This window comes from Ostrea edulis, chromosome 1, assembly GCF_947568905.1.
Source record: "Ostrea edulis chromosome 1, xbOstEdul1.1, whole genome shotgun sequence".
NCBI lineage: Eukaryota > Metazoa > Mollusca > Bivalvia > Ostreida > Ostreidae > Ostrea > Ostrea edulis.
Window position 1 is genome coordinate 79841470 of NC_079164.1, and position 25162 is coordinate 79866631.

Consider the following 25162-nt stretch of genomic DNA (forward strand, 5'->3'; position numbering starts at 1 on the left):
TTAAAGATATGAGGTGTCAAATATTTACGATTTTGGCCCTTAAAATCTCTAATTACGTAACATATGACCTACTTTTTGATTTGATAAGATCAAGCTCGTTGAGATGAACATTTCCGCTTCTACAACTTATTATAAAATATTAATAGTTTCTGAGATATTCTCAAAAACATTTGGACCCTTCTGAACCCCTAATTTAAAGGGCCAGCCCGTTTTGCTTGATATCGTAAGAAAGGGCTTGTCATTTTAAACATTTTTTGCTCAACAAGTATTTAGAAATTCTTTACCGTTTTCGAGTTATCTCTACAAGAAATATTTAGGGGCCAAACTGTAGCTCCCTAACGGGGCCACATAGGGAAAAAACGAAATGTACATATTGTTTAGATTATCATTCTGAACAACTTTTGTTCAATAATGCTTTTCAAAATATTTGTCGTTTTCAAGATATGAAGTGTCAATTATTTATGATTTTGGCCCTTAAAATCCCTTATTACGTAACATATGACCTACTTTTTGATTTGATAAGAACAAGCTCGTTTAGATGAACATTTCCGCTTCAATGACTTATTACAAAATATTAATAGTTTCTGAGATATTCTCCTAAACCTTTGGACCCTTCTGGGCCCCTAATTTAAAGGGTCAGCCCCTTTTGCTTGATATCGTAAGAAAGGTCATGACATTTCAAACATTTTTTGTTCAACAAGTATTTGGAAATTCTTTACCGTTCTCGAGTTATTTCTAGAAGTAATTTTTAGGGGCCAAACTGTAGCTCCCTAACGGGGCCACATAGGGTAAAAACGAAATATGCATATTGTTCAGATCATCATTCTGAACAACTTTTGTTCTTTATTCCTTTTCAAAATATTTGTCGTTTTCGAGATACAAGGGGTAAAAAATTTATGGTTTTGGCCCTTAAAATCCCTTATTACGTAACATATGACCTAAATTTTTATATGAATAGATTTGGATTGTTGAGATGAACATTTTTTGTTCTTTGACTTATACCAAAATATTAACGATTTTTGAGATATTTGATCTAGACTTTGAGCCCTTCTAGATCCCTAATTTAAGGGGCTAGCCCCTAAATCTTGATATTTTCGAAAAGATCTCGTAAATGTGCACAACTTTTGTTCTACATGTCTTAACAAAATATTTGCAAGAAAAAAGATATTGGAGATCAAAGGTCAAAAATGGCCGAAATCGGCGAAGAATTTTGGCATCCATTTTTTCAGGTCCAGGCGAGCGTTTAGGCAAATCGCCTCCGGTAAAATCGAATCCCCCACAAATCTTCTAAAATGTTTACTCTATCTTGTGTAGAAATTTCAAGACTCTAGCTTCAAAACTAACGGAGGAGATGCGTGGACAACAAGGCCCTTCAAAAAGTCACTAAAAGAGAGATAACTCCTGACCGGAAGTGACGTCAAGCACGAAATTTTGCAAGCAAAGTCTCGTCACCAAACGACATCTTTCCTGAAAATTTCGTGAAAATCGATCGAGAAATGGCTGAGAAAAACGCGTGTACTACCAAGGAAAATAATAATAATAATAATAATAATAATAATAATAATAATGAAGAAGAAGAACGCGAACAATAATAGTAAGGTCTTCCGCAGGAGACGGAAGACCTTAATAATAATAATGAAGAAGAACGCGAACAATAATAGTAAGGTCTTCCGCAGGAGACGGAAGGCCTTAATAATAGAGGAAAAGAAACATAAGAATCACTATAAGGTCTTCCGTTGAGACGGAAGACCTTAATAACGAGCTATAACTGTGTTGGGATGCCAACACAAATGTCTCCGAACACCTCCCCATGTCAGAAATGGTTTTTGATGCCAGATATGCACTCAGAATCCTCCATAAACCCTAAGGAGTAAATTAAGTTGAAATCCGACGGACTTCATATTTGACCACCATTTTGTTCAATGGCGGCCATTTTGAAACATTTGAAAATTCATTGGAAGGAATTACTGATGCTAGAAATGAACGGTGGACCCTCCATTTCCCCCAAAACTCAAATGTTGTAGAGATTTTAACACTTTCAAATATTTCGGTATATGGCGGCCATTTTGAAAATGGCGGCTCAAAAAAAAATTTGATGGTGGAAATGGACTCGGGGTCACTAAATTACCCTAGAAATAGAATTTGGTTGAAATCCGACATACTTGAGTTTTTGACGTTTTTCGGCCGCCATCTTGAAACGGCGGCCATTTTGAAAATTGATTGCACCCCTTCTAATGACCCTCTATCAGCTCACAAAGTTTGAAGTGGATCAGTCGAAGCATGTTCATAAAATCGCGCGGACAAATTTCTCACTAAAGAAGAGGAAAAATAAGAAGAAAATAATAATAATAACGAGCTATAACTGTGTTGGGATGCCAACACAAATGTCTCCGAACACCTCCCCATGTCAGAAATGGTTTTTGATACCGGATATGCACTCAGGATCCTCTAAAAACCCTAGAGACTAAATTTGGTTGAAATCCGACGGACTTTGGCCGCCATTTTCTTCAATGGCGGCCATTTTGAAACATTTGAAAATAGATTGGAAGGAAATACTGATGTTAGAAATGAATTGTGGACCCTCAATTCACCCCAGAACCCAAATGTTGTAAAAATTTCAACACTTTGAAATATTTCGGTATATGGCGGCCATTTCGAAAATGGCGACTCAAAAAATAATTTTGATGGTGGAAATGGACTCGGAGTCACTAAAGTACCCTAGAAATTGAATTTGGTTGAAATTCGACAACCTTGAGTTTTTGACGTTTTTTGACCGCCATCTTGAAACGGCGGCCATTTTGAAAATTTGAAAAGTTGAATGCACCCCTCCTAGTGACCCCCTATCAGCTCACAAAGTTTGAAGTGGATCTGTCGAAGCACTTTCACAAAATCGGTCGGATAAATTTCTCACTAAAGAAGAGGAATAATAAGAATAAGAAGAAGAAAATAAGAAGAAACAGAGTAAAAACAATATGTTCCCAAACTTTGTTTGGGGAACATAATTATTACTTTAATATATAATATCTATTATAGGGCAACTTTCATTGAATTCAATATTTGGTGACAAAATGACCACTAATTCCCATTAAGACAATAAGATGGAAGGGGTGCAAGAAATGTTGCCTATGTTCTATTATAGAAAATGTTGTGATGGATATATTGAAATGGCTCTTTTATTCTAAATATTCAAGAAAAAGTCATGAACTTTGGTGCCTTTGCTGTTTCAGTTCTAAAATTTTAAGGAAAAAGTTGTGAACTTCTGGCACACGATTATGAATACCAAAGAAAAAGTTGTGGTGCACTTCTGGCACACAGTTTTGATTCTGAATACCAAAGACAAAGTTGTGGTGCACTTCTGGCAAACTGTTTCATTTAGGAAAAGTTGTGGTGCACTTCTTGCACACTGTGCCACTAGTGGCACACTGTGTGCTGCTAATGGCACACTGTATGCCGCTAGTGGCATTAGCTGCACATTTCTGGCAAACAGCTCTGACACACTGATTTGTTTGCCGCAAACTTGCGGCAAATTTGCAGCAAACTTTACATTTTGGTAAGGCAAGAGCTTTTGGACTGTAGTAGTATAGAATATTTTATGATACACTCGTAACATGTAACCGTATACATTGTATCTGATACTCAGGAAAAAAAAGAAGACAATTTAATTTTCACGATTTCAAAAATTATCTTTAGACTACATGTATAATGTATTGACACATAAAATATATTAGGCTTGTCCCTAGTACTGGGGAATCCTTCAGGTATTTAAATGGCAAATGCGCAATGAGTATAAATATGAATGAAGGTCAGTTCTACGTCACGAATGTTGGCACGGAGCTCCGATTAGGGAAAATTCCCGCTTCTGTGCAACACCTTCTTTAATTGGCTAAGCACTCAGAAAAACAAAACCATTTATAGTGTACAATATGCTTTTTTTGGTTGGTTGTATATTATTTAACGTTCCGGTTGAGAAATTTTCAATTGTGGAGAGTGGCCGAGTGGTTAGAGCATCGCGCTCAAAATCACATGGCCTCTCACCTCTGTCGGCGCGGGTTCGAATCCCACTCGCGCCCGTAAGTGAGAAAGTTTCCCAGTTTACTTTCGGAAGGTCGGTGGTCTCTTCCCAGGTACATTGTATCTGGGTTCTCTGTTCCATCAATAAAAACTGGGCGCCACCAGATAGCTTAAAAATTGTTGAGTGTGGCGGAAAACATCAATCAATCAATCATGGAGACGTCACTATTGCCGGTGAAAGGCTGCAAACATTAGGCCTATGCTCGGTGCTAAAGGTCTTGAGTAAGGAGGGATCTTTATCGTGCCACACCTGCTATGACATGGGGCCTCGGTTTTTGCAGTCTCATCCGAAAGATGATAAGGAAGGGATACTGATGACCTATTCTAACCCGGATCCCTACGGGAAACCCCAAGACAGCATTACTTTGTTTTCTTTACGCTAACAATAAGGTACTTTTCTTAGACGGCGTTTTCTCGATGCCAAACAGAACATACGCAAAACATTGTTAAAAGATTCAATATAATATATGTATGACGTTTGAATACACATCATTTTGAAATTCATTTGATCCGCCTCTCAAAGCATAAAATGCATTACATTTTACCAGATTATGTCACGTCACATTGACATAGTCACGTGCTTATATTTGACGTTTGTTTTTATTTAATATTGGCGACGATGTTGTAAACAGTGGTAATTTTTTAGGTAGTGTAAACCTTTTATTGAATTAAAAACTTTAAATTATTATTATTCTGGTATTCGAAGAGCTGTTTTGTGTGATGTCAAAAAGTAAAGAATACAGTGTATGCCCTGTGTTGATTTTGTCTGTCGGAGATACATGTACTTCAAAGTCAACCTTGAAGGGCAGCGTAGTAAACATTATATATGCAGCTAATCCCGAGATTCCTCCGACTCTTACTCCCGCTTTTATATTGTGACATGTGCGGGAAAGAGTCAGAGCGGACTCCATATTCTGGGAATTCAGCGACACCAGCTAGTGTCGCTGCTTTGCAGACCTCTTACAACTTTATTTCGCGAATCTATCTTCCAAGACGCGAGGATTCAGTTATCGGAAAATTATTTTACAAACAGATCATGATTAATACGATGCTATCGCCGTTTAAACGGTCCTAACACCGACAAATGAAGCATCACTTGAATTAAGTCGCCGGCTCACCATTCGATTTCTTTGTGCATGACGTCAGCACATCAACACACAAATTCAATCGTTTAAGGTTTGTTATAATACAAAGTACAAACTTACCCTAACCAGTTTATATTGCACATTATGACCAAAACTTCAGTTTTTCCATTGTCAACTTCCCATATGTACTTGTTTGTAGTACATTTAATATTCCATTATCACCTGCATATGGTGTTTATGTCTCTCAACTGATTCGATACACAAGACCTTGTTCTGCGTAGGATCAGTTTTTAAATCGAGGTAGACTAGTGATAAATAAGTTGATGTTACAGGGGATTCGACAGTCGTGTTTAAAGTCACCATTTTTCAAATTCTATGGTCATTAAAATGATATAGTTTGCCCATATAACCTGATCATACGCAGAACAGGCTCTTGAGTATCGAATCATTTATTCGATATAAAAATTGCGACATAAATATGGGAAGTTGGCGATAGTGAAGACTAAATTTCAGCATGTGGGTTGTTGTTTTTCAGCGTGAAATATATATATATATATATATATATATATATATATATATATATATATATATATATATATATCGTGATAGAATATAGTATTATGCCTTTTTCTATGTGTTTATTATTGTTTTGCTTTATGTTGTTTTTAAAGTGCTACATGTAAAGCGCTTTAGGGTAACTTAGAATAATTGTCTTAATTAGATATATAAATGTATAATAATAATAAATAATGATAGAACGCTTGTAAATTGTAGAGATAAGCTACTCACGAAGACACTTGTTACCATCTTTTACATAATCTGTGCAACATTCTACACCTCTAAAAGTATACAAAAAAGTGAGAAGAATGGTATTAAATGATAAACAAAAAACTTCTATTAAGGAAGCAGGTACTTGTAGTCCTTAATTGATAACTCACGTGCGTGTTCTTCTGCATATTCCACTCGGATGTTTGTCTGTCAAATTGTTTTGTATATGACAAACAAACAGAGCGATAATCAAGACAAAAACACTTGCAGACATTTTAATTGCAATGATATTGATCGATTGAATTCCCGCAATCAGTTTCCGATAGCATGCATCATAAATATTGAGTGGAGAGCAGCATTATGATTCAAACTACATATATTCTGTGTTATGCCTAGTACCTCAAGTCTCCTTTAAAAACACACTTCCCCCAGTTTCACTTGTTTAAAACTTCCTGTTCCAAGAACCACATGTAATATTAAGCTTTGTCATTGCAAAATATACGAAACATTATATTGACTTTGTAGAAAATCAGAGTAATATTAAATTTTAGCAGCAATATCGGCATAAGCCAGTAAGAAAATAATTTCCTATGCATTGTTATGTTGAATATCATATGTCCTTCTTTTATATCCTATACTTCAAATGAAAGGTGAAGATAACGAACAGTGATCAATCTCATAACTCCTATAAGCAATGCAAAGTAGATAGTTGGGCAAACACGGACCCTGGACACACCAGAGGTGGGATCAGGTGCCTAGGAGGAGTAAGCATCCCCTGTCGATATATTGTAATATATTGTTTTAATTTTACAAGTCCTTCACGTGATTTAACAATAAAATTAAAACCAGCGTAAGTGTTTTCATCAAGGTATATCTATAATATTAAGAGAGGAAAGGGGTATAGCAGTCTTTAGATGGTATTGTTTGTTTCAACACGTGGTTTGCAGCCAAAATAGAACAAATCATCTTCTTTGTTTTCCCTAGGGTTTGCAGCCAATTAGACCCTTATTTATATACTGCAACTAGGCCTTATTATCGGAACAATTTGAATTTTTTCTTATGGTGTTGTAATCATTCTCCCAAAATTTTCGGAAGTGTTAAATAAACATAGCCTACTTTGTCCCCACGCAACCGTTCAAAGGAAATGCTAAACGTTTTTTCATCACGGTAGGACTATCATCTCGTTAATTCTATATTCAATCCACATTGGTAGAAACATTCCTGTGTGAAGAAAATTCCAAGTTTTCATAAATTGGAGAATGTATGGGGAAATTTTCAAAAATCTTTTAAACAACCACAAAGCTGCCCTTTGTCTTATCAATGTGCAAGCATTTTTCTACAAGATAGATCCATTTACAAATTTAATTGCTCTTAATGCTTTTTGCATGCAAATGTATAATTGGATAAAATGTCATTTTTATTTGTTGTCAATTGTATACTCATTTGATGACTCACACTTGTTGAATGCGATACTTCTGAAGTATACTTGTAGGTGGCAAGCTTTCTGTTGTACATTTCGGTAATTATACTTTAAACTGTACTTGGTCTCAACCGGTGTGTTGAATTTTTACCTGTTGATTTTGGTATACACAGTTTGAATTTATCAAGCTGAAATAAACAATATTAAGTCCAAATATATCGGGTGTTGTGTGATAGTATACTAAGGTATAGAGTTTTGAAAAGAGGTAGCATAAAATTGTTTACTGCATGACAAGTGATTTTTACTTCGGCATTACAAAATAAGTCAGAATACGTCGACAGCAATGGAAACGTCGCGCCTAATCCGAGCATCCGTAGAGTTCTATGGAATAGAAAAACATAGAAATCTATTATCTAGATGCAAGGTGAAGATAACGAACAGTGATCAATCTCATAACTCCTACAAGCAATACAAAATAGATAGTTGGGCAAACACGGACCCCTGGTCACACCAGAGGTGGGATCAGATGCCTTGGAGGAGTAAGCATCCCCTGTTAAGAGCTCCAGATTACCTTGATATATACACAGTAATATATATCGAAGTTCTACTTAATAAATTAAAAACGAAGCAGTTTGTGTTCTTACTTTGTATTTTAATCATGATGCAATTTTAGAATATACTGGGCATGTCATGGTGCAGGTACTAAAAGGTATAACAGACTGTGTTTTGATCCTTTGCATAAGTCAGTATCGTGTAAATAAAAAAGTAATTTCACCTTTTTAAAACAGATGAAATTCAGACAACAAACTTAATGTCTCATTATATGAAATACCCATATTTGTTGCTTTCCTTCCCGTACCACGGTATTTCCTGATAATTATACATCACTTCGTAAGGGTTCCGCAATTAACATCATTCAGAAAATCGCCCATTTTTAAAATCAACATTTCCTTTTCCTGGAAAAAAAATAATTTAAAATTTCAACTAATAATAATGAAATATTGTATTTCCTAACTTGAATTGAATTAATAATGTTTCCATTTTTTATGAACACGCAACAATACGTGCCGCGCTCCTATACTTCCTAACATCGTGTAGATTGAAAAAATAATGATAGATAAAATTCCTTAATGAAAAATGGTATTGTGATTTCCACTATAAATTTGATCATTTTTATATAATCTTTTTTCCCTTCTAATTGCATCCGTGTCAGTAGGCTCAGTCAATGATATTTGATATCGTATCATAATTTGTCTAATCCAAAAAATAAATTTAATGATAATTGCACTATTTATTTAAAAAAAACACACGCTAATTACAGATGTTTATAGGAATACCATTACCTTTATTTAAATACATGTAGAAGTGTTTAGACAGTGACCCCATGTAAACATAAAAATTTACTGACAATTGCAGATTTCATACTCGCTTTCCTCGCTACATTTGGGTAGCTATTTGTATGCACTGGTGGTTAAAACATACAAGACTCGGGAAATTTGTCAACATCGAAATAAATGTTATCCACGGTGAATAGATTAGGCCCCTAAAACACGAGTTTTTGAAAATATCTAACACTAAGTTGATCAACGAAGATCGCATATGACGTCACTTTCCGCGTGACTACCTAACTTATTAACTAGGCTTTTTTGAAATCGGGGCTGAGATTTAAGTCCGTATTGTGGTTAATTATCGCAATATTTCGGCGAAAGAACTATTAGAAATTAAACATTATAAGCATAAGGAAGACAGAATACATATAATTCTGTATACTTTGAAAACATAAGATGTGTGACTTAAAAATGATACTCAAACAAAACAAAATTGAGGATATATGATCTGTTTTTATATTCCCATGAAGCAGGACTTATTCAAAAACTACGTGAGAAGAAAAAAAAAATCACTTCCTTTGACCTTCAATTCTATATTTAAATATATTGACGACGTATTATCTATTAACAATAATAATTTTCATTCATCTGTCTATTCGATATATCCCAGTGAACTCGAAATAAAAGACACCACAAAGTCGTTCACTTCTGCTTCATATTTAGATCTATATCATATTGATTGCTTGTTGTTGCCCAGTATTTATTGGTGGAAGAGAGAACCCAGATACAATTTACCTGGGAAGAGACCACCGACCTTCCGAGAGTAAACTGGAAATTTCAAACTTTTTCACTTACTGGGATTCGAACCCGCGCCGCGCGACCATAGGTGAGAGGCCGTGTGATCTTGAGCGCGATGCTCTAACCACTCGGCCACGGAGGACCTCATTACATTGAAATTAGATATTAACGGCAAACTGACAACTCCACTTTATGACAAACGGGATGATTTCAGCTTCTCCATCATCAACTTCCCATATTCCGTCATCACCTGCATATGGTGTTTATATCTCTCAACTGATTCGATACGCACGAGCTTTTTCTGTGTGTGGTCGAGGCAGTCTACTGACATACAAGTTGATGGTAGGTTTCAACAGTCTCGTTTAAAGTCAGCATTTTGCAAATTCTATGGTCGTTATAACGATCTAATTTGCCAATATAACCTATCATTGGGTCAAATGCTGTATGATGTGTTTCATACCGATTGTTAGGTCTTTCTTGGCGAACATTGATTCTGTCTACGTAACGAACAGTGATCAATCTCATAACTCCTAAAAGCAATATAAAATAGATAGTTGGGCAAACACGGACCCCTGACACACCAGACGTGGCATCAGGTGTCTAGGAGGAGTAAGCATCCCCTGTCGACCGGTCACACCCGCCGTGAGCCCTATATCCTAATCAGGTAAACGGAGTTATCCGTAGTTAAAATGAGTGTGCCAAGAATAAGTCCTGAACCATCATCCCATGGCTAATTATAACATGTGTCTGGGTGTGAAGGGAAGTCACTTAACGCCCAGAAATATGTGTCTAGTTCACTTAACCTTGTGTTTTACTCTAAAGAAATGATCCTTGGTTATTGTACTTACCATTTATGTAAATGAAAGATCTCATAATCCTTAGGCTATAAAGAGTACAAAATATGGTGTAAGCAAACACAGACCCCTGGAGATACCATATCGGGGATCAGGTGCGCAGGAGAAGTAACCATCCCTTGTTGACCGGACACACTCGTAAAATGATTTCAGCTTCAGAATAAGATTTTTAAAAATATACTTTCCATTTTAAAATATATTGATACAGACTATTGTTTGAAGAAACCGGTTTTCTCAGCCCCGCAGCTTTGTTATTTGATGAAGAACAGAATACATATTGTTGGTTGATTTTACAGTCCCTATAATAGGAAGATCCCCAAGTATCAAAAATATAACTCAGACAATGACAAATAATATTTCAAGACGTTTAAACTGGACAGCCGGACGGATTTGACCTTTCATTGTCCCATGCGTTTACTATTGATGGGAGTTTAATTATTTTAGCATCAAATTGATATTTCATAGGATCTATATTAAGACAATTTCACTTTCACTTTGATTTACCTATGGACTACAAATGTTCACACTGCCAGAAGTATATATCTAAAGTTTTATTACTGTAGATGAAAAGAAAAGAATATCACACCACGGAGACTATTTATTAATGTATTTTCACAGATCACTTTATATTAAGGGGCGATATCAAAAGATAGATGTTGGATAAAAATCTACATTCAAATAGTTATGGGGAGGGGGTAAAATCTGACATCCGACTACACTTTAGTGAAAAAGAAAAAAGACAAGCGACTGTTAAAAACTACATAATAATATTACATTTTAATGAATATTTAATAGTTTTAATGTACACCTTCACTTCTGAATTAACAGTAGTAAAGGTATATAGAGTGTTATTTATAATCGTATGTTTGTACTTGTTAATCGATTATGTTCAACATTCATCATGTTTAGTTTTAAAAGGGGATGTCTTGGTGAGAACTATGTGAATTTAGTTTTTAGTCAGACATTGAACTTTTGATCTCGCCCCTACATTGTTCTATGTACTCACTGATTTTAAAAGTTTAACAATTGTTACATACTAAAATTAAATGCTCTGACATAACTTTTAAAACGACTTAAAAGGTAGATCTATACTCGGCCTTAAATGGACTCAATCATGAAAAAATGCCTTTACAAGATAAATATATATTCCAGTAATAGATGGACATTGAAAAATATATATGTTGACATGCTATTGTCATTGTTATTGCTTCTCAAAAGTAAGCACCCCATCAACATTAAGGAAAATTCACTCCTACTTCTTTATTTTTCTTAATAATTATTATTTTCCCAAACAAATTGACTGTAATAAACAACATAGACTATATACCCTTTATTTAATGATATGTAATCATTTATTCTAATAAATTAGAATTAATATATTTTCATAATTTATACTTTGTGAGCCCAAACATGTTAAAAAAACACTGTAGGAAATACCTTTTGCCGTCAATATTGGTCTTTTCCTTAATTTCTATGGACTAAACCTTGAATTAATTGTTTTTATTTTACAGATTTTTATATTAGAATAAGGATTTGAGTAAGAAAATCATATGTTGACGTATTATTTTAGAAACTATCAGCTCTACAAGTACACTCCTCGCCCCCCCCCCCCCCTCCCCCCAATCTGGAAAAATCATACATTATCATACCTTCGTATGACATGTGAAGTTTGAGCATATTTACAACCTTGGATAATAATTTGAACTATGCTAAACTATAACTATTATAAGATACAGGTGGTTTACAATTAAATTTTACATTTTATCTGAAATAAATATTCTAGAGAAGGCTTTGCACATTGTAAATGTAAAACGAAAGTAACAAACTGAATTTTGATGATTTTGCTTATATGATTAATGCATACGTGTAATGTGTGGTATATGTTACATATATCCTGAGACAAAGTATGAATCTCTACAGGTCATGAAATCATCTACATGTACATAAATTGGATGTATGCTCATGTACACGTACACCACTTACGCCGGTCTAAGTAGATGCAATCTCAATAAGGAACTAATAGATGCCGCCCCAATAATTTTGAAAAAAGGAGAGAGGATGAGGAAAAAATAACAAATTCATGACGGTCGGTGAAATATACAACAAATTATTTGCAGCTGATCTTTGAAGCTTGCGTCAATATCTGTAACATTGTAGCAGCGAACACAACTACGATATATGTGGTCTCTGGAGCAGCAAAATGTGAACTTTTCTTTTTTACACGAGCGTACCATATTCGTTGATGATAATTTGGAACCTATTCTAACCCGGATCCTCACAAAAGAAATATTATCATGATGCTCGTGGAAATCTGAATTGATCTGACCTCCTCCTTTCCCATCTGTCTCCCCCACTTTCTGATGCCCCACAATTCCATATGTTGAACATTTGGATCATAGTAAACCTTTTACATATACATGAATAGTCAATGTACACTGAATGCCTCACGGACATGTACGATGTAATTGACACACCCTCATCCACCAAAATGTTGTTTGTTCTCTAACCGTTTTTTTAATCATCTCTATCTACCCCTCTTAAAATACCACAAAATCTCAACTTAAAATTTGACTGATAAGAAGATAAGAACACCCAGGAAGGAATTGATATCGGATATTCATATCTCGTATCGCCATCTAAAAATCAAATAGATATCGTTAAAATATTACATTTCGGAAAACGGAAGAGTGGTTCCTCATTTACATTTGATTGTGACGTAGGCCGAGTATAGTCTACTTTAACAATTTCCTAATATGCATTTTCCTGTTGCCATGATCTTTGACTCTTTTCTCTCAAAATAATTTAGAATAATCCTTGTTTCGTATACTGATCATTGGTGTGAGTTCAGAGTACAAAGACACCTCCCTCTATTACAGCTGCAAGAGCCATATTTGTAACAAAGATTTGATGATCCAAATTGAGCACTTGTTATAACATTTAAGACCAACAATCTCAATTTCCTCTGCATAGTCAATTACCTAGAACTATTTAAGAGCGTTTCCGTACTTGTTTTTCTGTCATGTGACAGTTACGTTGAACTTCCTTAATTCTTATTACATTTCACACTCAATACTTTTATACAATGTCTTAAGAATATTAACATAATGAGTTTAATCTATTCGATTTGCCACACTGTAAGGTCTGTTCGTATTTGACGTATGTTTCGTTCTCGTTGTCTTCGTCACGTGAAGATTTGCAGGTTTTGGTTTTATTTTAGGTTTTTCCCGCCGGACCTCCGTTTTCGATAACGGGTATATGGAATCTGGTTTCTCCGAATTGTCCTGCCCGTAATCAATGTTGACATAACAATCATTGTTAATTTCCTTATTGTCACTATCCCAACACCCAACACTCAATTCCTTGGAGACAACTTTTTCAGACGCAACAGCCACATATTCTCCTACGTCAAAATTTTGCGAGGGAGTTTCGCTAGAAATGTCGTACAGTTGACCGTGCCTATCGTTCTCTGTACCGCTTTTGCATCTGTTGAAGCTCAGCTTATTGTATGGATTGGACAATGTCTGTGTCTTTGCATAGCTAACCCTGTCTAGTGTCTTTTGACCTCCACAGGCGCCACCACAGTTCAGCACCAAATGAGAGTCCCTGATGTTTTCGTAATCATCTGCTTCGAAATCGACATTGGCGTTTTCATGATTTGTTGAGGACTCTGAAAATACACACAATTTCCAAGAACAATTGATTGACATGTTTAATGATTGCAATTTCAAGACAGATATTTTTGGGTATATTTTGTCACGTGTTGAATGTTTGAATCAATTGCCTCGGTAACATTTTGTTTTCATTATTACATATGTAGCTATGACAAATCATTAGAGTTTGGTATGGAACTATTTAATTGTGTTCCTACTAGAAAGTAAAAAAAGAAATGCAAATTAAACACCTATTCAACATAGAGAAAATTGCGACATATTAAGAAATATTGATGTTTTGAAAAATAGAAGAAAATTATTTCTTTTAGTTTACCAAAATACAATATTCAAACGCTAAGCTTGTGGTTTACACGATATGCTTTTTGTTTAATATATACCGAAATAAATATAATGATGATCGAGGTGTTATTTCGCGTTCAGGAGGAGAGAGAGAGAGAGAGAGAGAGAGAGAGAGAGAGAGAGAGAGAGAGATTACTTGCCTGTAATATGTAGAGTAAGTAATATTCTGCAAATTGATATTGACTTACTTGTAACATTTAGCAGTTTGTTTTTCCTGCAGAAATAAAGATGAACCTAAATTTACGTTTTAATGTCATTCATTGGCGACTATAAGATTAGCATTACATTAGTTTCATGTCAGAAATGAACACAGGATTGTACATTGATAAAGCTTAAATATATTTCACAATCAGATGTTTGTCTACTAAATGTGTTGAGACATACAAGGACATATAATTTTGTTATACACCTTCATTTTCTTTCCTATATAATACTAATACGATATAGAGCAAACATTTTAACTGTTAAATCAATTTTCACACTCATGGTCTATTGACCGGTCAACAGTTTACAAACTGTTGACCGGGCAATAGTCTGCCTTATTTCCATTGGTTACGCAAGTCACGTGATTCTCGGTCTACTGCTTTGTTTTACGCAATGGTGAGGTTCAGTGATTTAACTGATGATCAAATACAGAATTTATTAGATGAAACACTAAGTTGCAGGAATACGAAAAATGTAATGATTGGTTATTAATTTGGATATTGGGTATGTTTTCTTATAAACTAGTGGATACGTTGATAAACACACGCAATTACACTGCCTTATCAAAAGTTCGAAGTCAACAAACCATGTGCATCTTGTGAAAACAACCTTTCAAAAATGCAGGTGTATAACAAAACAGTTATAAACTGTGTCCTCAGACAACAGCTGTTTTGTTCGACCCGAGAACGGATCTGTTGCCCGAAGCCGTAGGCTGAGTGCAACATATCCGTTCTCGGGTCAAACAAAACAGCTGTTGTCTGAGGACACAGTCAAAAACTGTATAATGTTACAATATAGATGTTACTTTTCTCACTTTTTATATAAATATATCATTCGTTACAAAATTGATAAAGTTTCAACATCATGTGATGGACGTAATATTCCTGTATCATTGTTTTTCTTTTAATGTTCTTTTACCGTGAACAAAGAATATGATTGATTGATTGAATATTGTTTAAAGTCCCTCTCGAGAATATTTCACTCACATGGAGACGTCACCACTGCCGGTGAGGGGCTGCAAAATCTCGGCCTATGCTCTGCGCTGAGGGCCTTTGAGCAGGGAGGGATCTTTATCGTGCCACAACTGCTGTGACACGGGACTTCGGTTCTCGTGGTCTCATCCGAAAGACCTCCCAATTTAGTCGCCTTCTACGACAAGCAAGGGGTACTGAGGACCTATTCTAACCCGGATCCCCATGGGAAACAGAGAATATGAGTATTATGTTAACATGGTATGCAATTGATATTTTCATTTCAATGAGAAACACTCAAAATGTTTCACAAATAAGCAATTTAGAATTCATTACAAATATTAGATTTATCTTCAAATCTACATCAAAAATTTGCCCACGCACGGGGTTCAGCCAATTTATGATATAAAGGAAAATAAAGCATACAGTATGTTTACATTTAGAATACTTTTTATCGAGTTACCAATTACTCTATTTCTTGATGCATATAGTACTTACCTTTCCTTTACTAATAATATCCAAAATAAGATGACAAGATATCCTAAGCTTGTTAGTGATCCGGCTAATACTGCAATCCAAATGTCTGATCTGCTCCGGTCTTCGAAAAGCTTTGTATCATCTATTATATTAATATAAAAAGTCGAGATTGATTTCACCTTTTCTACGAAGAGGTAAATTGACCTTGACATTGCTTCTGATTGATCGATTATATTGATATTTATAATGCTGTTCCGCATACTAATAGATACTGTGCACATTAACGAACACGGGACATATTGTAATCTATTTAGCATGAATTTAGTGAACTTTTACCTTCCGTGATTTGTATTATGAAAAGAGTGAAGAAAGTGATAAATCTCATAAATCATATAACGATTACAAAATTGAAACCAGGGCAAACACGGACCCCTGGAAACACCAGAGGTAGGATCGGGTGCCTAGGAGGAGTAAGGGTCACACCCGCCAAAATGCCTATATCCTGTATCTTGATCAGTTAAGGAGATACTCTACACCGTCATAATGGCTGACTTCCTTTTAAAACATGGATGAACATATACATATCAGCAATATCTATCTATTCATTAGAAACATTCTCGCCTAGCTGAGTAGCTCAGTAGGTTGGCACGTCGACAAATAAAAGAGAGAAAAAATCACGTCGACTGCTAAACCGTAGATCGCGTGTTCGAGTCCAGCAGGGGTTTTAAATTTTTCTCAGATTGATTTCTACTTTTTTTTTTACTAAATACAGTAAATTTGAAAGTTTTATATTTCAAAATATTGTTGCCCATATCCTCCACTTTTCATAATATCAAATTTCTGTGGTGTAGCATACCTCCTTTTAAACGGAGTAATCTGTAGTCAAAAATCCTACACATATGTACATGGTGAATGCTATTGGATAACACTTACTTAACATCGTAGTTTCGTTAAAACATCCCCCTGTTGTTTTGTTACAGTGGTTACATTCATTTGACATTTTTCCTCGCACTGTCTTCCATAATAGCCTTCCTTACATGTTTTGCTACATTCCACCCCAAACGATCCTATGCAGACTACACATTTAAAAAGAACATCCAGATAAACTGTTAACACGACAAAATCAATTTTTAGTAGGTAATATGAAATGCCTCTTTCATGATTATCATTTGTAGAGTAATTACAGAATAAATATAAGATATGACATCGTGATCATGTTTATTGATTTTTAACACATGATGTTAAATGAATTGTAATGGCACTTCTGTTCAAACTGTGAGAGTTAGGTATAACTAGATAGGTAGATAGATGGATATATATATATATATATATATATATATATATATATATATATATATATATAAAGTCAGAAAATAAAATCCAATACTCAAACTTTTATCTATAGCGCTTTCGCCCTGCGGGATCGTCAGTAGATTTTTAAACAATGTAAACAAGTTCCATTATGACGTCATCCTCGTGACGTTATGTGGGCAACGTTAAACATAATACAGTCCTGATTGTGACGTCAGAACATTATACAATGTTAATGTTAGGCACTTTTAAAAATACAGACATATTTAAAACAGTTCAGTCTATAAGTTTTAAGCGCCTCTGAATTCCTGTACATTAAAGGAGACATTCTATGTAAAATGTACATGTTAAATAACATGAAGTAAAAATATTAACCGTTTAGTTTCAGCTTAAACACTTTTATGAAATAGTTTTCCTTGGCTTTGCGTAAATGTTCATTTTCCTCTTTTACTTTGCAAAATGGGAAAATATAAAAACTGCCTTCCCCGCACCAATCAAAATGTCCGCTACACGGTGTGCTTCTTATTGTAGGATCTCTGATCTGTTGTTTATGTACACGAACACGGTCAGCCAATTTGGTTCCTGTTTGACCTATATAGTTTTCTCCACATGTAGGACACGTCATACAATAAAGTAGATTTTTAGATTTACACGTCATAGTTGAATTTACATTGAAGTTCATTCCGTTTTTGAAAGTTATGGAGTGGCCGGTTTGTGTAAATAGGCAAGTACCGCATCGTGGATCCTCGCATTTGAAGACTGCTGGTTTTTCGGGGTTTGATGTAAATTTGGCTTTAGTGAGAATTGTTTTCAAATTTGGTGGTTGACGTCTTCTGTGGAGTATATCCGTGGGCTGAATGAGGTCATTTAATATTTCTGATTGTTGAAGAATAGGGAATAACGGTTTTTTGACTTTTTTCTACCCCGATACCACGAAAAAAGAATTCATTGAATACACACACACACACACACACACACACACACACACATATATGTATATATATATATATATATATATATATATATATAGTACACGACACGAGTTATATGCGTGTTCCACGTAACGCGGTGGAACAAATTTGCCCCACCCAAACACGGTGGACCTTTAAAATTGTCGGCACCTTTGAAGTCCTATTTTTTCCGCGCGAGCTAGACATTGAAGTCCACGGAGGATCTCCGTGGATGCCACCGCGCATCCATCACGACCTCACTACGTTCTATAATTTTTTTAGATCGTGGTGAGATCGTAGTGCGAACGGCATGAATTTGTAATTTTGTCTGTCTTCACGATGTTACGGCGTCCTCACTACGCTCTTATCACGACTCCACTACGATTAAACTACGGCCTTGTTACGATTTCACCACGTTCTCACTACGTTCATCAAGTTCTTACTACGCTCCCACTACGTCCATCACGTTCTAACTACGCTCTCACCACGACTCCCATGACTGCAACACGAGTTTCCTACGCTTCTGCCACGATTGTACCACGATCTTACTACGATTCTACCACAATCTTACTACGGTTCTACCACGTTTCCGCGCCGATGTCGCCACGCTTTGCAGCAGGTGAATCAGATCCAGATTCAGTATAAATACAGCTCAGAACCTTCAGGACTGTTGATCCTCCATCCTCAATTCATTCATCAGTTGATCATAATGGCCAAACTGAAGTCTTTCAACAGAAAGCCAAGGTCGTACCCAGCAAGATCTACGCTGCCTTACGATTCTCCTCCTCCTTCGCCTTAGTAACAATATAGCAGCTTGGTCGTTAAGTGTCATATACTGAATATGCATCAACATCTCCATCAATATTTCTTGGTCTGGCCTTTCCATGATTCCAAAGAAGCAATGGTCATATGCAACTTTTGTTCAGTTTTTATACCAGTGTGTGGGGGAGAACAGAACGTGATTCGGTCGTGGCTTGCGCGCAGTGAAATCGTAGTGAGGACGTATTAAGGACGGGATGATCTTGGTAGAAACTTACTACAGTCTTCAACAACATAGTATGGACGTGCCGTGATCGTAGCGGAAGCGTGAATAAAACGTAGTGCAAACGGGATGACCGTAATGAGAACGTAGTGAAAACGGGATGGTCGTATAGAGAGCGTAGTGGAATCGCAGTGCAGTCGGTTTCTTCTGCATCACGATCCCATTACGATGCTACTACGACCATGCCGATCTAAATACGACCTTAGTACGTCCTTACTACGCTTCCACTACGATCAAATTTGACCACGACCGCACTACGTTTGTTTTGAGCATGTTCAAAGTTGCTCCACGACCATCACGACCATAAAGACCTTACTACGTTCTTACTACGACCTTACTACGACGTACCCGATCGCACTACGATCATCAATTTTTACATGGTCGTAGTGCGAACGTGGCCTAGTGTGATGGGGGTATAACATGTATTATGAAGGTGAAATCGAAGAATTATCCAGTAAATCCAATGATGTTGCAGTATACATGTATATAGCATGTATTTATTTTATTTTTGACTGAGAGGGAGAAAGACAGCTAAGCACGTAACATCGTTTTAGAATGGCGGGGGGGGGGGGGGGGGGGGGGGGGGGGGGACTCATTCATTAGTCCTAACCCGGACCAGCCGAAAAATTTAACATGTAAAGAAAACAAAATGGGAAATAAAAAACAATATCAGAATGAAAGGGGATGGATAATTAATCAGAAAGAAATTGTAATTTCAAGATTTATACTGAACGTATAAACTTCCCGTATCTGCATTCATTCATGAATATTATAATCAATGATTACCAGAATGCTCTCTCTCTCTCTCTCTCTCTCTCTCTCTCTCTCTCTCTCTCTCTCTCTCATCTAATACATCTAAAGATTACATTAAAGATTTTAATAATCGATAGCGTATATGAATAAAAGCAAATAATCGTCAAGTCATTTCTGTTTATATTGACATTAGTCTTTTTTCATGAACTAGTTGCATTTGACGCGGGGATTTACATCCTTAAATATTGATTACAAGCACGTAGAATCGGAGAGGGTGTAATCTGAAAACTTGAAAGTTAAGGATTTAGCCTTGTAGCTTGTAGCGACCTACCCAATGCACGATTTAAGAAATTGAAGTCAGAAGGGGGGGGGGGGGGTCGAGACAGTTTCAGACTACCCCCAACCACCACCACCACCACACACACACACACACACATGCTCCCAATTTAAGGTTTTCGTAATCGGACAAAAGCACCATTTTTGTTGTTAGTTTATTTCTTGTCAACAAATTTACACAACTTAACCGGCAACATACCCCTTCTGATACATTGAAAAATATAAGTAATGTTAGCACGGGGCTCTATAAAGTTCTATCTGCAGTTTGGTCATACTTCGTCATTCAATAACTCATACAAAATTTAAAAAAAATGTTTGTCGGGTTAGCGGTACTCTGATGTATGACTATAACAATGACCTGTGTATAACTTGTACATTCCATGCAAATTCGAAGGGTTTTTCGCCTCAGTAGAACAATGGGGGTGAGCTAATCCGTGTATTTGAAATCAACAGAAGTGCTTAGCTTCTTGCGGAAAGTGTGAAATATATTGGGTCGGCGCAAGATACCCGTGATCTTAGACTAGATCTGATATCGCGCCGACCCAATATATTTCATACTTTTCATAAGAAGTCAAAACCCAAACTAGCTAACCATAATTTAGTTATACTGTGACAAAGACACTAGGAATTTGCATGGTATATACTATACAAAAACCATTGCATTATCCAGACACTCCCGATGAACATTTTTTTTTTTATGAAAACCTCTATCAAAGTACATCGAACATAAGTCTCGGTCAAATGTAATTAACTCGGGATTTAAAAAATAAATCATTCGATGGTTTGTAATTTTATATTGGATCAAGTTATATTCGTCAAGATGCATATTAACACAATATGATGGAAGTAATTATGTTAAACAGTGCATTTGTCAGAGAGAGAGAGAGAGAGAGCACATCGGTAATTATTAAATATCCCTATCACATGTTGTACATGCATGTATGATTTTCATTTACAGAATATACTAATTCGCATTCAAAACAGGAATTGCCTGCAAGTACACATTATTTAAACATAGAATTTAAGAATATTTTAATGAAGAAAGAAGACTAAAAAGAAAAAAATTCCAAACCAGATTTTCTTAAAAACATAATATATAGTGTTTGGTATCGTTGGAATTGGCACAAAATGCTGAAAAACAATATAAGTATCCGGAGGGAAAATATTGACATTTTTTTCTTTTCTTAAAATTCCATCCTTATCTTGATTATTTGGCCTACGGCACATTTTCACATCTCCCGCAAGGCCCGTGGCCAGAACAAAGCTCTTAGCAGCTGTGTGTATTCGCAAATAACACACACCGTGGAACACGGAGGACACGGTGTATCTCCGTGGATTTTCCACCGTGGTCTTTCCACGGTGGGGTGTATAAAACTCGTGTCGTGTACTGTATGTATATATATATATATATATATATATATATATATATAAATTGACGATCAGATGGAGTTCAATCACATAACATTTATTTCTCTACAGGCTGTTTCGTGAGGGGATGGTTTCCCCTCACTCGTCGGGAGAAAAATGACATCTAACGAAAAACATCCGCGTGGCTGAGAATATGTTACACAGAAACATACTGGATAGTTGCTAAGCATGATTACACACAGGATTGAGTAAATAGAAATTTATGGGAATGACGGCAAGTGCTGACAAGTTCTGAACGCTTATTCAATGAAGATTTTTCGGGATGACATATTATAAAGAATTTCTCTAGAATACAGAGGTTGCACTTTTTTGAAATGTTTGAGTATGATGATGTTTTTCCTAAAATTTCCCACTTGATTTTGTAGTCAATATTTTTGTCTTTCAATGTCCATATGAATTTGCTGAGCTCGGTGGTATTCTTTTTCGTGGAATTACGGAATGAATGAGTGTGGTTGGCGTATCTTAATTTGAACTCGGTGTCTGCTAGTCCCACGTAGCTCTCTTCTTGTCCATTATCGGCTCTGACTCTAGCTAAATACACAATTCCGTGGGCGCGACATTCACCGTTGAGTGGGCATTGGTCTTTGTTTCGGCAATTATACCTGTTACATGTATCTCCGGTCTGGCGCACTTGTTTAATTGAAGCGTTATGCGAGTCAATTACATTTTGCATGGATGGCATACAACTGTATGATATTTTAATAGTGTTCGACAGTATACCTGACAAGAGTTCATCTTCATTCATCTGTTTTGATATCGTGGACTTTTATCCCAGCATATCTGAGCAATTACTCCACAATGCTCTCAGTTACGCATCGAAGTTCCATCATATTTCCGATGCGGATAGTCACATCATTATGCACACAAAGAAGTCGTTATTACTATGTCAAAACGAACCGTGGGTCAAGAAAGAAGCCAAAGAAAATCTATTCGATATTACCATGGGCTCATACGATGGCGCTGAGTGTTGTGAATTAGTCGGCATCTACCTGCTGTCAGTGATCAAAGCCGAGTTCGGTAGTCTATTAAACGTAGGACTATACAGAGACGACGGACTAGGCGTTACGAAATGCAGCGCACGAGTCACAGAGAAGATAAAACAACGTCTGTGCAAGATATTTGAGGATCATGGTCTCCGTATCACTATAGATGCCAACAAGAAGGTGGTCAACTATTTGGACGTAACGTTGAACTTACATACAAGTAAACATTCCCCGTATTTGAAACCCGGCAACATTCCGCGTTACGTACACTCCGGCAGTAACCACCCGCCTTCCATACTTAAAGCTATACCATCAGGCATCAATCACCGATTGTCATCAATTTCATCGGACAAAGAGAAATTCGTCAAAGCCACCGGCATATACCAAAAAGCACTTGATGAAAGCGGCTATAAATACAAGCTAACATACGACGAATCAGCCAAAACTAAACAGAACAGCAGAAGAAATCGTTCCCGTAACATCACATGGTTTAACCCCCCATATGATAGTAACGTAAAAACAAACTTGGGTAAACAGTTTCTCAAAATTATAGATGAGTGTTTCCCGATAGGCCATGTTCTACGCCCGATTATCAACAGAAACACTATTAAAATATCATACAGTTGTATGCCATCCATGCAAAATGTAATTGACTCGCATAACGCTTCAATTAAACAAGTGCGCCAGACCGGAGATACATGTAACAGGTGTAATTGCCGAAACAAAGACCAATGCCCGCTCAACGGTGAATGTCGCGCCCACGGAATTGTGTATTTAGCTAGAGTCAGAGCCGATAATGGACAAGAAGAGAGCTACGTGGGACTAGCAGACACCGAGTTCAAATTAAGATACGCCAACCACACTCATTCATTCCGTAATTCCACGAAAAAGAATACCACCGAGCTCAGCAAATTCATATGGACATTGAAAGACAAAAATATTGACTACAAAATCAAGTGGGAAATTTTAGGAAAAACATCATCATACTCAAACATTTCAAAAAAGTGCAACCTCTGTATTCTAGAGAAATTCTTTATAATATGTCATCCCGAAAAATCTTCATTGAATAAGCGTTCAGAACTTGTCAGCACTTGCCGTCATTCCCATAAATTTCTATTTACTCAATCCTGTGTGTAATCATGCTTAGCAACTATCCAGTATGTTTCTGTGTAACATATTCTCAGCCACGCGGATGTTTTTCGTTAGATGTCATTTTTCTCCCGACGAGTGAGGGGAAACCATCCCCTCACGAAACAGCCTGTAGAGAAATAAATGTTATGTGATTGAACTCCATCTGATCGTCAATTTATGTAGCTCCGTGAGGCCACGTCGAGCACTCTAGAAGATTATATCGGAGATTTATCCCAATATATATATATATATATATATTAAAAGAAATAGAATAAACAGTACACAAAGTTAAAAATTTAACGCAAGCGCTTTCATTTATATATATATATATTGGTCATTTTAGTGCTTTGTATAATTTTTTGTATTTGACCTTGTACGTACCCATGTTGTGGATCCGACACTTTGAACTGGGCCACCGTGTCTATAACAATAAAGTATCAAGAGGCCAGCAGGTCTTATCGGTCACCTGATTATTAGTTTAAAGTATCACTTGACTAGTGTCAAGAGCTATGAAAGGCTGTTCTGTATATCTAAACTAAATTCTAATATTTAGCAACAGTATCAATCAAGATGTGTTCTTAAAACTTAAATGTCCTGAGGGGATTTGATAAAAGGCTTCACCATGACTAATTTGGACCTGTCCTAGAGTCAAAACAGTAGGGTTACAAAATCCTTAATGTTGGTACACACTGCTTTTCCTAAATATGCAGATAGTTTTTATACCCTAAAAGCAAACATAAAGAAGTATTTCAAATGATAAAGACAATAATCACTATGATAATTTTGGCCCCACCCTGGAACCAAAACCGTTACTCCCTGGGATCCTGAAATTTACAATTTTGGTTAAGGTCGACCTACTCTTTCTAGATATATTGATTGATGTTTTCCGCCACACTCAATAATTTTTTAGTTATATGGTGGCACCCAGTTTTTATTGGTGGAAGAGAGAATCCAGATACAATGTACATGGGAAGAGACCACCGACCTTCCGAAAGTAAACTTGGTAACTTTCTCACTTACCGGCGCGAGTGGGATTCGAACCCGCACCGATAGAGGTGAGAGGCCGTGTGTTTTGAGCGCGATGCTCTAACCACTCGGTGACGGAGGCCCTCTTTATATATATATATATAGATAGATAGATAGATAGATAGATAATATATATGTGATATAATACTAAGCCCAACCTGGGGTCAGAACCTTTCTTACACATTTATGGTTGTAGAGAGGATTTTTGATAATTGG

At 36.3% G+C, this 25162-nt stretch overlaps 1 protein-coding gene across 3 annotated transcripts; it reads right to left on the bottom strand.

Annotated features, from left to right (window-relative positions):
• Positions 1-12923: 12923 nt before the first annotated feature.
• LOC125679391 (uncharacterized) lies at positions 12924-17075 on the bottom strand. 3 transcript variants are annotated; one of them, XM_056162457.1, is made up of 4 exons: positions 16920-17075; positions 16008-16128; positions 14523-14548; positions 12924-13991 (listed from the first exon to the last, which is right to left on the bottom strand). In XM_056162457.1, exons 1-4 carry the CDS (start codon positions 16984-16986, stop codon positions 13435-13437), a joined length of 771 nt encoding a protein of 256 aa, XP_056018432.1. In that variant the 5' UTR covers positions 16987-17075; the 3' UTR covers positions 12924-13434. The 3 variants fall into 3 exon arrangements, with proteins under 3 accessions (XP_056018432.1, XP_056018433.1, XP_056018428.1); XM_056162458.1 differs by lacking the exon at positions 16920-17075 and adding an exon at positions 16323-16744; XM_056162453.1 differs by lacking the exon at positions 16920-17075 and having other exon boundaries at positions 16008-16744.
• Between the last annotated feature and the right edge of the window lie 8087 nt (positions 17076-25162).

Coding starts and splice junctions, on each gene's coding strand:
- LOC125679391 (XM_056162453.1), bottom strand. CDS start 16,303: ATGCTAAATAGATTACAATATGTCCCGTGTTCGTTAATGTGCACAGTA. Junction 14,549..16,007: donor ATATTATTAGTAAAGGAAAG/GTAAGTACTATA, acceptor TTATTTCTGCAG/GAAAAACAAACTGCTAAATG. Junction 13,992..14,522: donor CAAACTGCTAAATGTTACAA/GTAAGTCAATAT, acceptor GTGTATTTTCAG/AGTCCTCAACAAATCATGAA.